This window comes from Myodes glareolus, chromosome 10, assembly GCF_982192425.1.
Source record: "Myodes glareolus chromosome 10, mMyoGla1.1, whole genome shotgun sequence".
Taxonomy (NCBI): Eukaryota; Metazoa; Chordata; class Mammalia; order Rodentia; family Cricetidae; genus Myodes; species Myodes glareolus.
The window spans coordinates 24636214-24650849 of record NC_142035.1 but is presented as its reverse complement, the minus strand read 5'-3'; the positions used below and the strand labels follow the sequence as shown (position 1 = coordinate 24650849).

Below are 14636 nucleotides of genomic sequence, written 5' to 3'. Positions count from 1 at the left end.
CATTGGCCCAAGCGCGGCCCCGCCCTATCTGGCCTCGGTTTCCCTGCCTGGAAGAGGTTTCCAAAAAGGGTGGGGTAAGGCGCCATCCCATGGGTTACTAGCAACGACAGCTTGCCAGATCTTCAGGACCAGCAGCTCCACACAGTCTGGTGTGGGCAGGAGCCTTAACAGGTCAAGCCCACAAGCTCTTATCTCTGAGTATCTGAGGATGATAGGTGCCCCTCAAGATTGTCAAAGGGATTGTAGACGCTCTGCTCAAAGGACTTCCATTTAAGAATTAACACGTCATGGATTCCCAAGTCACTGCTCTTCTCCCAGATCTCAGCCCCAGCACCTCTTCCAGGAAACTTTGGGTGTTCTCACTTGCAAGACAGGCCTAGAGGAAGGAACACATGCTGCTAGTACGTACACACACACACACAGACACACGCAAAAGCATCTGACACAATACAGTTCACCGTGTTGTTGCATCTTTACTAATGCTCAGAAATGTCCGGAAGGCGCACAGCAAGCCGACTCTAACGCTCCCTTTTCTGCACTTAGGAAATATGCATGGCTTCCTACTAGTAGCCGGGTCAGTTTTCTTCCTCTCAAGTGGTCACATAGGAACAGGGAGTGAGTAATCCCTCCGACCCTAGCCTCACACCAGTGTAGAGTCCCAAACCCAGCCCTAACACTATCAAAATATTTATTAAAATCAAAGCAGGAGGGAACAGAACTGTTGAGAAACAAATCAAAGTGCAGATTGGAGGGTGGGGAGGATAATGGAGGGGTACTCCAAACACAGGAGCCCCACACCCACCCTCCTGTCCACCCTGTCAGTGAAGGCCCTCACTCGCTTTTCCCACCTCAAATCCACACGGGCACAGCTAGGGTGCTGGCACACCCTTCTCAAAGGGAACCACCTCCCCACCCATGGCTGTCAGTCTGTTTCCTGCCTCCTACTTTCCCAATAAATAAACTACTTGGGCCTCAGCTCCTTTGGGGTTGGGCAAAGAAAAAAAAAAAAGCTATGGGATGCTGCCCTTGCTTCAGAGTATAGGAAGTAGGGGTATCAGCCCCATATCCCTCCCACCCTTAGCTTATTCCCCGGGCTTGCCAGAGGCCTCGATAAATAAATAAACGCTCCGTTAAAGCTTCGATCGGAAAACCTTTAAGCAGTGCTCTTGCTGCCCTGCCATCCCAGCCAGCCAAGCCGGCTGTCCCACTTGGCCTGGCTGACACAGGATTCTGGGAGCAGGCAGCCACCCTGGGCCTCACAGGGCCTTTGCAGCAAGGACACCAAAAGTGCAGTTAGAGCCCCACCCCCACCCCAATGCGCACACATGGATTCATGCACACATGTGGACACACCAGGATGTGTCTGCAGCACACATACAGATGTGTTCACCTTCATTCCCCGGTACACACACACATGCACACGCACGCACACACACACAGAATACACCCCATGTACACAGTGTGCAGTGTGGGGTGTACATGCGTGTGCACATGCACACACGCACCATACAAAATCCTTCCCATTTTGGTCTGCTCATCTGGCAGCAGCCAAACCCCAGAGCTAGAAGCTACTGCACAGAGAAGAGGGTATGAATCGTGCTTTTCCAATGAGGCAGGAAGGATGGCCCAGGGCAGGAGGCTCCAAAGCTGCAGACAGAGTAGGTATCTCCAGACGCCCTGGCTTCTGTCAGAAATCCAGAGGGGTCAGATCCCCAAAGTCACAGTCAAAGAGATCTCTGATGCCTTCACCCTCCTCAAGGCCAAAGTGGTAGTCAAGGGCCTCGTGGGGTGGGGAAAGGCTGATGAACTCCCCAGGGAGGAGCGCAGAGAAGTCTTCTCGACCATGCTCCAGGAGTGAGTCAGCAGCCACCAGCGGTGACAGATGGTCTTCTTCCGTGGGGGTCCTCAGGCTGCCCATCCGTGACAACACTGGTTCTGGGGAAAGCAGGCATTACAGGTTAGAGCTGGCCCAGCAGCAAAGTGGCTACCATGACTGACTTGCCCAAACAGGAGAGCGGAACCTGTCCTACCTACCTTGCTCCAGGCCTAGCAGGGATTGGCTGGGATCCAAGGTCGGGGATGTGGAAGGAGGTGATGGTAGAGGTCCTACAGTGCCAGAGTCAGAGGTCCGGTCCTCCCCAGATGATGTCTCTTGGCATGGGGTCCTCCCAGGGCTGATGCCCCCTGAACTCTCCTCGGGGCACAGGAAAACATCGATGGGGCCTTGTTTGCTCTTAAGAGAGACCTGAAATGTCTGCACAGAGGCAGCAGTCAGGGTAAACTGAGGTCCAGGTGGCCATCAGCCCAGCCCACCCTGTCTTGGTCAGGCCTGGCGTCCCGAGTCTCACCTCTGCAGAATCCACAGCTTGTAGTTGGGTCTCAGGAGGGGCCTTGATCACTATGACCATCTGTTCTGCAGGGTCCGCTATGCTCCGAAGGTCCTGGCAGGTCACATAGGCCAGGGTTGGGGGAGTCAAGGACCATTTGACCTTTGAGGAACCCGTGACTCAGCCCACATAGTCACTCTTGTTTTGACTTCCTCATCCCATAGCCCAGTACATAGTAGGTACTCAGAGCCTCACTCCTAAGCTCAACTGCCACATCTGTACAGAGACTACCCATCCAGTTCTAAACTAATGGCTGCCTGCAATAATTCCACATAAAATGCTCAACAGGTCTCCAGGCTGGGAGATGGAAATTGCTTTTGATAATCTTGCTGTTAATCAATGGTATTTACTAAAAAGACACATATTCTAATGAAGTCTCTTTTTGTGAATTAAAAATAGTCTTAACTTTGAAGCTACAATCAGGCACGAAATCAATGACCAAGAAAAGGCTTGCCACTGCTGGTACTGCCTTTTCTCTTTGATGACAGGGTCTCACTGTGTACTCCAGTATTATTTTTATTGACAGCTTCACTACATAGCCTTGATGGGCCTTGAATATGTGGCAGTTTCTGCCTCATACTTGGTCCTGGGATTACAAGCATCATACTGGACGTATCTTTGCTTTGTTGAGAAAGGGTCTCATTGTGTATCCCTGGCTAGCCTGGAAATATGCAAAGCACGCTGGCCTTGAGGTCAGATATCTACTTGCTTCTGCCTCCCAAGTGCTGGGATTTTAAAGGCATGTACCACCACACCCAGCCTGAGCTTTTCTGTGTATGAGTTTTGATATGTATGTGCACCACGCATGTACCTGCTGCCTTCAGAGGTCAGAAGAGGGCATCAGATGCACTGGGACTAGAGTTACAAACAGTTGTGAGCCACCATGTGGATGCAAGGAATTGAACTTGGGTCCTCTGCGAAAACAAAAGCGCTCTTAAGTGCTGAGCCAACTCTCCAATTCTGGGCTTCTTTAAATATGTATTACTTATTTTAAAACTTATTACTTACATTGTATCTTTGTGTACATGCACACACATGCCACAGGTGTGTGTGTGTGTGTTTGTGTGTGTATGCATGCACATGTGCAGGTCAGAGGACAGCCTACAGGAGTCAGTTCCCTCCTTCCACTGGGAAGTTCCCTCCTTCCATCTTAAACTCAGATGGTCAGGACTGGCCAAAAGCACCTTTTCTCATCAAGCCATCTTATAAGCCCTTTCTCTTTCTTTCTTTCTTTCTTTCTTTCCTTCTTCCTTCCTTCCTTCCTTTCTTTTTGTTGTTGTTGTATTTCAAGACAGGGCTTCTGTGTGTAGCCCTGGCTGTCCTGGAACCTACTCTAGAGACCAGGCTGGCCTCTAATTCACAGTGAGCACCTGCCCCTCGAGCGCTGGGTTTAAAGGTACGTGTCACCACCACCCAGTTTTCTTTTTTAATATGTATAACTTTGGAAATGGATCACTATCCTCTTTTACAGATGAAGCTTAGGCCCATAAAAGCCAAGTAACTTGTTCAGTGTCCTATGGTGAGTAAATGCAGGCATTGCTTCCAAAGCCAGAATCCTTTAGAATCCAGAGCCCTGGGTAACCTCTGTGGTCTCAGTGTGGTGCGACCACCGGCCAAGCCTGTCTTCCATGCTCCCTGCCAACTCAAGGATATCGCTGGCTGTCTGAGTCCTCAGAAAGCAGCTGCAGCTGTGTGGTACAGATGTGCATCAGGTGATCTAGCTGCTGCTCGCTCTCCTGCAGCTGCTGTAGGTCTTGGGTCAGGCTTTCAAGTCGCTTGCTGATCCCCACCATGGTGTGGCTGCCTCTGCAGGAAGCCAGAGAAGAGTTAGCAGCTGCCCTCGGGCTCCATCCACCAGAGAAGAGTTAGCAGCTGCCCTCGGGCTCCATCCACCAGTCTTGGCACCCAAGGCCGTCTGCCACCACTGTTCTGTGAGAAGTGGGCGAGTCTTTCCCCTCTCTGGCGCCGCTCCCCGGCTCGGCTCCCCAGCTCAGCTCCAAGTTAGACTGGCATGGGCTTAGTAAAATGCCTGGTCTGTCGGCAGATACATAGCCCCACCAGGGAGCCCGGGAAGAAAAGAACAGCACACACATGCTACACAATGACAAGATAATACAGAATGAAGAATGATCCATCAAAAACCAAGAAGGCAGTTGTGCCACAGAGACCAGTAGGATGCCTGGGGAGAGAGGGAAGCATAAGGGAGAAGTCTAAAACAGCTGTAAGGCCGACCTCCATGTTGACAGCAAAAGCTGGAATGATCGTTGCACAGTGACCAAAAAATGGGCAGCACTGGGAAAGGGAATAGGGAACCTTCACCGGGTGAATGTGTGTTTACTAGACAGGACACCTTGTACAGCCATAGGGAGCTAGATCTATGAGATCTGTATACCCCTCCTCCTCTATCACCCAGGGAAGACACCTCTCCTCGGACATTGGTTTCCCAGCAGTTAGGAATGCAGGAAGTCACTATAGGCCCGGTCTGGCTGCCACCAGCCCACCTGACTGGTCAGTACTTACAGCCACTGGATCTGATTCTTGGACTTCTTGGCAATGAGCTGGATGCCCTCAAGGACATTGGTGATGTCATAGATGCGCCGTTTCTGCACTTTCAGCACCTCAGCCGCCCAGTTCAGGTCAACAACACCGTCAGCTGAACGGCTCAGCAGCTCCAAGAAGCGTTTGGTGGTCAGATTTAATGATGTCTCATAGCGTGACTTCTCCCCTGGAGATTTCACACCTGGGGGGCAGGGGTTAGGCTAGGCAGGGCTTCTCAAACTCGCAGCCTGCCCCAACAGTCCTGTCTCCCTAGCACTGCAGGGTAGCAAGATGAGGTGGAAGGCGGAGGGCTCCTTCCTCTTAGCCAGGCCAAGCAGAAAGGCCCTGTGTCTGCTGTCTGCCAACCAAAGCATTCCTCTGTGGCTGGGGAACTCCCCACCTCCAAGGCCTGAGGAAGTCATGTCAGCCAGCCATTCCAGCTGCCTGCTGGGGCCCCAGAGTCTACAAGCATGCCCACCCCCAAATCTGAGCCTGGGAAGCCAGAATCAACCAGCACCTTTCCCTGGGTGGCGGCCTCTGCCCCGGAACGGCCCGCTGCTCCCAGCCAGATACTGATGGTCAGTTTCCAGATCCAGCCTCCGTTTCACCTGTAGCAGAAACACAGGAAGAGACCACACGAAAGGCTTAGCTGAGGGCTTGGCACTCCAGTCCTATCTTCTCTATCAGGATGCCTAGGTATGCAAGCAGAGACAGATCCTAAGCATTCGGTTATCCTACCATACAAATCATTCAAGCGCACGACTGAAGATCGAGTTCAAGTTTTAGGTTCAACAGGTGTTTTTTATAATACACCAGCCAAGAGCAAGGCATCGCTGTGATGCTAGAGATTAAAACGGGAGCCCTGCGCACACTAACACAATCTACCATTTAGTCTTCTCAGTTCCTACAACTATATAGCCCAGATTGACCTCAAATTCACTGTGTAGCCAAGAATAACCTTGAACCATTCTTCTTCCTGCCTCTACCTCTCAAATAATGGGCTTACAGGCACATGCCACCAGGACCTGCTACTTCCGATACCTCTTTCAAAGACAAGTGCTGACTTCCTTCCTCTTAAATGCCAGCCAGAAGTGATGGTGTCACTTCTGAGACCGGTCACTGAGGCCCTGGACCTTCTCCTACAGGCAGAAAGGGGCAGGAGAAAAGCTCCTGTGTCATCCGCCCATCCAGCCCCAAAGATAAGCCCCGCCGGCCAAGAGCCGGGAGCTCCCCTAGGTGAGGAGGATCACAAGCTTGGAAGCAAATCCTTCAGCCTTAGTCCTGCCTTCCTATTACAACCAAGCCGTTTTCTGTCTGCAGCAGGTTCCATCCCAGGCCAGAAGCACCAGCTGAATCTCCCTTCAGTCCTGGCCCACAGAGACCACAGAAGTCACCAAATAAGGGTAAGGTCCCTAGGACAAATAAGGCACGTCTCTAATTTTTAACTCATTTGCGCATCTATAACCATGGCAGCAGCTGGTGCCTTTGGACCGGCAACACCGCAATGGCTCCACTTTGCGGATACAAGCAACCCATATTCAAGATCAGTCAGGAAATGACAGAGCCACAATTCCTACCCAGGTTTGTCTGAGAAAAACCCCAAGCTGCCACTCCCCATGCCCTCCAGTTTAGGCTAGACACGCAGAGATGGAAAGGACCCTGAGATCCCTCCAATAGACAGGATACCCTAACGGGACCAGGCCTGCTGTCCTCTCCCCAGCCACAGGCCTTTCTCAGCTGAACCCACTTTCAACCTGGCTCACCACCTGTCACCTCCATTTGCCAAGAATGCTACCCACAGCCATTGAGACACACACACACACAGAGACAGAGCCATTGAGACACACACACACACACAGACACACAAAGACACACACAGCCATTGAGACACACACACAGAGACACACACGCGGCGGTCCAGCTGTCCCAGTGCTGGTCTCCCTCCACATCTCTGCCTCGGCAAAGCCTTCCTCCTAAGAACTGAGGAGATGGACTTCTCCCAATCCCTGCCTCTCAGGTTTACCCTCTGCCCGCCTCCTCACACCTGGAGCGCCCTCCAGCAGGACCCCTGTAACAATCACTTCAGAGAGACATTAGTTACCCTTCTGTCTGGACTGCCTCAAACCCAGTATTTCCCCACATCCACGAAGTGCTGCAGAGGCGTCTGTCTTTCCTGCCTACCCCTCCCCTCAGACACAGTGTCGTTCCGCAATGTCAGTCAACAGGTGCTGACTAGACTTCCCACCCCTCATGCAGCCACTGACTCCTGGGAGCCAAGGACTATGACGACACACGAGGAAGAGAGGAACACGTGCAGGCAGACATGGCCTATGCTGTCTGTGTAGGGCATTTCCCTGCATTTCCTCACCAAACTCTTGCCTGATAGCAGAGCCTATTATGGTGGTCTCCACCTTGGCTTCGCCTGTAGCCAGGGAGAAATTCAAGATATGCACCCCAATGGGCCGCATAAGCCCTACTCAGGAGCAAGACCCCCACATACAAGCTAGCTGGGAATGCCTTCTCTCAGCATCCTGGCCCTTGCCAAACAGATAGATGCCCATTTCTGTCACTCTTCTCTAGACAACCCTAGCACAGATATCCTAAACACCGGTGCACACAGCTGAATGACTCAAACACAGCCATCCATAGAAGGGTCACAGACACTGCACATTTCACAAACCCTGGGACAGCATGCATCATCTCATCTCAGTGAAATACTGCGCAGGCCCAGGCCAACGCAGAACGCTCTCACAGGCACACAAGGAAACCACTGTGGCAGGTTAATACATAGACGGTCTCTTCCTGGATTAAAAATCTCAGGGGCTGTTCTCTAGTTGAGCTCCTAACAGAGTGTGTTTCAGGAACAGCAGCCCTCCTGTGGGAGAGCCAGGGCAATGAGAATGACGTACTTTCTGAACATGGATCGGTTTCAAATAGCCCAGGCTGGCCTCAAGCACGACAGGCAGCTGAGGAAAGCCTTGAACTCCTGAACTTACCCCTCTACTTTGTAAGAACTGTCATCACACCTGGCTCACAGCAATTTTTAGAACTATTTAAAAAAAAATTCTGAAGACTGGCAGAGTGTTTGTTCAGCATACCGTAAATCCTGGGTTCAATCCCCAACAGCACTCAGTAGGCAGTGACCAGCCAGGAATACGTATGATGAAAATGTCCCACCTAAAACAAGTGTCCTGGGCTACAAATGGCTTTCTACTCTGTTTTCCGCACTTAATGTACAGTACTAGGTACTTCCTACAGTACACAAGTATTCGTGTATAATGGGAAACTCAGCCTCTTGCTACCAGCTTTGTAAGGAGGTCTTTTAGAGTAGGCTGGCACTGAACGGGAGTCAGTACCCTGGTTCTCATCTGCCTGGATTATAAGATATGCCAATAGCCAAGATAGACTTGGCATTTTGATATATTTTTATTTAATTAATTTACTCTTTAAGATATTTGTGTGTTTGAGTATATATGAATATGGGGCAGAAAACACCATCAAATCCCTTGAAGCTGGAGTTATACAGGCATCGACGACCTCAATGTAGGTGCTGGGATCCAAACTCTGTCACAGCAGAGCACGCTTTCATTTATTTATTTATTTATTTGCATTGTTGTTTTGCCTGCATGTGTGTCTGTGTGAGGGTGTCAGATCTTGGAGTTGCAGACAGTTGTGAGCTGCCACGTGGGTGCTGGGAATTGAACCTGGGTCCTCTGGATGAGCAGCCAGATGCCCTAAGCCATCTCTCCAGCCCCCGAACACATTTATCTTTAAAAATTAATTTACTTTTAAGGCAATGTTTCACTATGTAACCCTGGCTGGCCTTGAACATGAGGCGATTCTGCTGTCTTCGCTTTCCTCCTACAGGATCTACACCTACACACCTCTTCACACACACACACACACACCAGCTATGACAAGGTAGAGGTAGGCAGGGCAGAGAGGAATGTCTGAATTGCATGGAGTTCTGTACACAGGAAGCATTCAGCAAGTGCTTACTGGGTAGAAGCCAAGCCTGTAGCTTATTTCAAGGACTGCCCCCAAAATGCCAGAGCAAAGTCAGTAGAGGCCAAAATCCAGATTTGCATTCTCGGCCTTTGGCTCCAGGATGTTGTCAGCCTCTCCCACAGAAAATGTTGGCTGGCCCTTAAGTACCATGGGGGCAGGGGACCCTTAAATACCTCTGCACCAAGCATGCCATGGTGGGACTCACAAAGTCAGCTGGAGTAATGGGAATGTTTCATCCAATGCAGACTACCTGGCCAGGCCTCAAGCTCCTATCTGCAAGCACAGGCCCCCCGGAGTGTAAGGCAAGCTTGCTGACCCACCAAATAACAAGCCAGATCTCACTGGGAGGAAGGGCCATTAACAATCAGGAAATACCACTCCCTGGCTGAATGGTTGGGAGAAGTTCCACCATTTCTGGGCCTCAGGCTCCCCATCTATAAGAAGGATCAAAAAGTAAGGCTGCCACAGGGATAAGTGGATGAAGTGCTTAGCACGGGGCCTGGCACACAAAACATCCTCGGAACAATCCAAGCTGCTATTGTTATTATTATTAGCATCTTGGTGATTCCGGAAGGAAGGCAGCACTGGGCACAGGGCCAAGGGGGCTATGGGCCTTCCCAAGATGCCTCAGGGACCAGCTGCCACCCACACCCCCATCAGCAGTTGAACAGCTTCTACTCTGAGCCCTGCCCCTCCCATTTGCTCCAAGCCCCCTGCTGAGAACCCCCCTCCTGTCCGCTCCACCCCCACAATAAAGTTGGTGGCCCACACCCTGTGCCTGCGCCTGCCCCTGCTTGGATCCACGTTCCAAGCTTCCACTCTCCACTGACTCAGCTGCCTTTTCTAGGCCCCCAGCCTAAACTGGTCTTGAGCTACTTGCTGTTCGGGGATAAGTGGAGACTTTATCCAGGGATCTCCCTCCCACGTCTCCAGGCACTGGAGGCCCCTTCCATAGATCTCAGGGGCCCAGCCCACCCAGTCTTCCAGAGGCTCGAGGGTCTGCCCGCCTGATTAATAAAGTTCCATGGCAACCAGGGGCTGGAAGGGTGGCAGATGGAAGGACAGGCAGAGGAAGGGTTGCAGCAGCTGGCCCAGCGCCCCGCCCCTGTAGAGAAGGCCTCCCAGTAAGGAAGCCTATCCCCAGAGGCCTGGAAGGCTAGGCCTGCACCTGGCAATCCAATATCCTTGGGGAGGGGTCTCCCTAAGGGGTCGCCCACAGTCACCCTACTTCACCTCCCACAAGCAACCGTGCTCACCACCCAGCCCTAAGTCCTGCTACAAGCCTGCAGACGTCAGTTAAAATACTAGTCCCACCACCTGCAGCTGCGTGAAGCACTTCCCTGTCTGGGCCTCAGTTCCTCCCTCTGGCAGATGGGCACGTGACAACACCCAGCTCACAGCAGAGTTGAGAATTGTGGCCAAGAGTCTAAGTGTGCCAAAGGCTGGGCGTGCACTAAGTAAGCACCAGCTGCCTACACGTGAACCATTATCATCAACGACGCCGACGCTCCGGTGAGGACGCTGAGGCCCAGAGCAAAGCGCAGCAAACAGGGACCGGCAGTCTGTCACCGCGCGCCCCGGGGCGGAGCCCGGAGGCCCAGCCCAGGCTCCGCACCGCCCAGCGCTGCAGCCCGCCCCTCCCCCGCCCGCGCCTAGGGTCCCTACCGGCGGGCGGCCGAGAGCGGGACGCGGTGCACTAGGCGCGGGTCGGGGCGCCTGCGGTGTGGCGAAGAGCAGCACGTCGGGGTCGCGGGGGCCGGAGGGCGGCGCGGCGGGGCCGGCGGGGACCTGCGGGGCGCCGACATCGGGCGCTGCGGAGATGATGACGATCTGCGAGGAGTCGAGCAGCCGCAGCGCGCCCGCCCCGAGCAGGGCCTCCAGCGCCGGCGCGTGCTGGCCGCCCGCAGGGGCCACGGCCATGGCGCTCACGGCCCGCGTGGCCCAGGAGGCAGGCGGCGGCGGCGGCGCGGGCCCATGGCTGCAGGCCGCGGCGAGGGCTCGATCCCGCTCCGCCCCGGCCGCCGCTGCCTGCAAAGTCCGGGCCACTTTTACGCGCCAAATCCTTTTTGCCGCGAAAGAGCCACGCGCCGCCGAGCGCCATCTCCATTGGCCGGGGCGGCTGTGACGGCGGTGGCGCCGGTGGAGGACATTGGGCGCAGCGTTTGGGGCCGGCGATGGAGGGCGGGACCCGGGGCGGAGCGGCCAATCCCGGGGCGGGGCGCGCGCAGGCTTTGTCCGGGCGGTGCGGGGCGCCGTCTCCCCTCTGCCTCCAGCCGTGCCCTGCTGGAGGCGTGGGCGCCGGGACCCCGCCCCCTCCACCGCCCACTCGTGGGTGGCTGGGACTGGAGAACGGAACAAACTTCGTACTCGCTTCTGCACGTCCCGCAGGCGTCCCCCCCCATGACACATGACCCCTAGCTCTCAACCTGTGGCCTCCACCCCCTCAGCTCAGATTCCAGAAACTGTCTCTTCTGCACGCTTAGGCTCACCTCCGAAGCTCGCTTCCGCCACATCTCCGCTCCTAAAAACCAGTTAATCCTTTTGCTTACAGCTCTGCGCTCTTCCCTATCCCTGTCACCTAGAAGCCAAGCCCAAGAGGGGTGCCAGGAAGTGGGTAGGGATGTATGGCTTTGATGGCAGTCTGATTTTAGCTGAAAGTCCTTCAGCAGCTAGCGCCCAGTTTGCGTTCATTCATTTGCCCACTCCACACTGGCGCCTGCCTTTAATCCCAGCACTTGTTAGGCAGAGGCAAGCGGACCTTCAGGCCAGCCAGGACTACACAGTGAGACCCTGGCTTAATAAGTCAGAAATGTCTGAGAGCTTGCTCAGAGTGCAGACCTCCTGACTCAGTGAAAAGGAAAGAGTGAAAGAGAAACAGCAAAAGCTTGCAACGTGTAGAGAATCGGCCATTAAATTATCTCCACATGAGACCTCACTTAGGGCAGCAGGGCAGCGTAAGAGGGTGAGAGTGCACACGGATGTGCATTTAATCCTGAGGCCCTGGGCTATCTCCACCATTTCTCATTGCTCAGGTCAGCCCATCTGACCAGTATTGTCCTCTCTGCTAGGCATCGTGCCAACTCTGGGAACAGAGATGTGAAAGGTTTAACAAGACCTGCTAGCTTCCTGCACTGGGGGCAGGGTGGCCACAAGAAGAGTAACAGACAGCAAGACCTGTGTCAGCATGGCTTCCTCCAGAGAGCTCTCAGCCCAGGGTTCCTTGCTCCGTTGCCCCATGCTACTTTTTCTCTGCCCCAGCTCTGACCACTCTGCTTTGGGCTGACCTAGCTGGGGCTGTTTGTCATAGCCTTTCTGGGTATGAGAGAAATGGAGGCTGAGAGCAGAAGTGAGCAAGGAAGCAACGAGCAGGCTGTGATTTCCCAAGGCTTCCGAAATGACAGGGCTTTTCTTAACTTTGGGCTACCCCAACCTGGCCAATTTAGAATCAATCCCTACCTCCCACCCTTCCCCAGCCCTCCGCACCACCTCTTGGGTCTTTTGTTTTGGGGATTTGTTTCGTTTTATTTTGATTGTTGTTTCAAGACAGGGTCTTACTCTAGCTCTGACTGCCCTGGAACTCCCTACGTAGACCAGACTGGCCTTGAACTCAGAGAGAGACCCATTTGTTTCTGTCTCCCAAGTGCTGGGATTATAAGGGTGCCCCACTACACCTGGCTTACATTTTGTTTTTGTTTTGTTTTGTGTTTTTTTAAGAGACAGAATCTTGGTAGGTTGCCCAAACTGAATCAAGGTAATCTTCCTGCCTCGGCTTCCTGAGTGTTTGCTCGCAAGTCTGTGCCACCACACCCAGATCCAGTTTAGAATCTCCTAGAGCTCAGGAATGTGCATTTTTCAAGCAACTTCTCGAGAAATACACTTGTATTTTCAGCATTTAGAAGGCCGAGGCCGGAAAAGCTTAAGTCCCAGGATAGCCTAGGCTATATACAGCAAAAATAAATAAGATCTTTAAAAAAATGCAAAGGACACTTGTGCCCATTCCAGAGAATGTGTTTATCTTTGACAACAAATTGATATATCTTTATAATAAACATGTGGAGGGGAGCCAAAAATTACAGTTCCCACAACTGGATATAGCTGCATACACCTCTAATCCCAACAGGTTGATGCAGGAAGATTAGAAGTTCCAGACCATCCGTGGCTACACAGGCAGCCAGGGCTAAGTGAGATCCTGTTTGAAAACAAGCACACTGAAGCTCTCAAGGGTGGGTTTCAGTTCAGTTTCCTGTAAAAGATGGGCACCTAGACCTTGCTTCAGTCTCCTCAAGTTCTCCAGAGATGAAGGCATAAGGACTAGACAGTCTTCTATAGACTCTGAGGTGCTTTGGAAGATACCAAGAGTGTCTTTCTCGTGAACAGTTTGTGAAGTTACTCATTACCAATCCTGGGATGTGTCAGAACTGGGAAGGACCACGAGAGCATACGAGCCTCTGCACAGATGGGAAAATGAAGCTCATTCAGAAATGGTGCTCATAAGCCCAGCTAGTGACAGAAGCTGGCCCACACTGGATCCCTAGCCCTGGGGTCTGCCTGTCCCCACGTCTGTGCTGTTCACCCCCAACACCACGGTAGAAAAGCTGAGGGCTAGATCTCATTCAGCACAACCAGGGCAGACACTTGACTGATGAGGGCGGGGAGAGGTTGGCACAGACTGGTTCCAGATGGAGCACTTCCTTTCTCTGGGCTTTCCTAGGGGACCCATTAACAATGACACTCGCTTTTGAAAAACTGCTCAATAGTCATTCGACAAACACTGACTGAGCATCTGTTATATGTCAAGGATCAAGATGGTTGTTGAGGGGGGAAACATAATATTGCCCCATTTTAGAATGATTAAGCTGTGTTTACCTAGTAGGTTAAAAGATTACACTACCCAGGGTTGGAGAGACCAAGGCTCATCTTCCCAAAAATTTCAGTTATACATCCTGCACAAGCCTGCAGCCCCGGGTACTCAGGAGGCTGCCATGGGAAGATCCCCCCCGTCCGAATATACAGATTCAAGGACAGCTGGGTCACAGAGGGAAAATCTTAATCCAGCATTAAAAACAGGGGCCAAGCTTATGCTAGACAAGGTGTTGTGTGCCTTTAATCCCAACGTGCAGGAGGTAAAGGTAGGTGGATTTCTGTGAAGTCAAGGTCAGCCTGGTCTAGTAATGAGTTCCAGGCCAGTCACAGTTACGTAGTGAGACCCTTTCTTAAAAAAATTAAAAAAAAAATCTCAAGTCCACCCCTGAGGAGACAGAGGGTTCCTCATTCCCACCAACTCAGGTGCTGAGCAGCAAAAAGGAGTGTGGGGTGAAGACCAGAATTCCCTGAGGGAAAAGGAAGACGAGATAAGGGTTTTGGATCTGTTAATAGTGGACAGCTGAAAAGGGCCGGAGAGATAGGCCCCTTGGCCCAGAGCCTGGAAGATCCTGATAAGGCTGTTCTCAATGTCAGCAGTTCTCTGGAGGCGAGGCGCACCAGCGTCCAAGAACTAATCCACCATCACTGGGCAGCCACTTCAATTGCTTGTCTCCTCTCAACCTCATAATCCCTTAAGTGAAGCTTACTTATCTGTAGGATGCAGAAAGGAAGAGACTCGGAGAGGGTCCCTCACAACTCAAGGTCACACAGCAAACTGAGGTAGAAACAGCCTGCTCCTCCTAAAAATCCAGGGCTGCCCTTGATAGTTGCCAGTCTCTG

At 52.6% G+C, this 14636-nt stretch overlaps 1 protein-coding gene across 1 annotated transcript; it reads right to left on the bottom strand.

Annotated features, from left to right (window-relative positions):
* Positions 1 to 453: 453 nt before the first annotated feature.
* E2f1 (E2F transcription factor 1) lies at positions 454 to 10969 on the bottom strand. The gene is made up of 7 exons (XM_085697185.2): positions 10599 to 10969; positions 5443 to 5533; positions 4908 to 5127; positions 4041 to 4193; positions 2349 to 2463; positions 2035 to 2254; positions 454 to 1935 (listed from the first exon to the last, which is right to left on the bottom strand). Exons 1-7 carry the CDS (start codon positions 10851 to 10853, stop codon positions 1688 to 1690), a joined length of 1302 nt encoding a protein of 433 aa, XP_085553311.2. The 5' UTR covers positions 10854 to 10969; the 3' UTR covers positions 454 to 1687.
* Positions 10970 to 14636: the final 3667 nt, after the last annotated feature.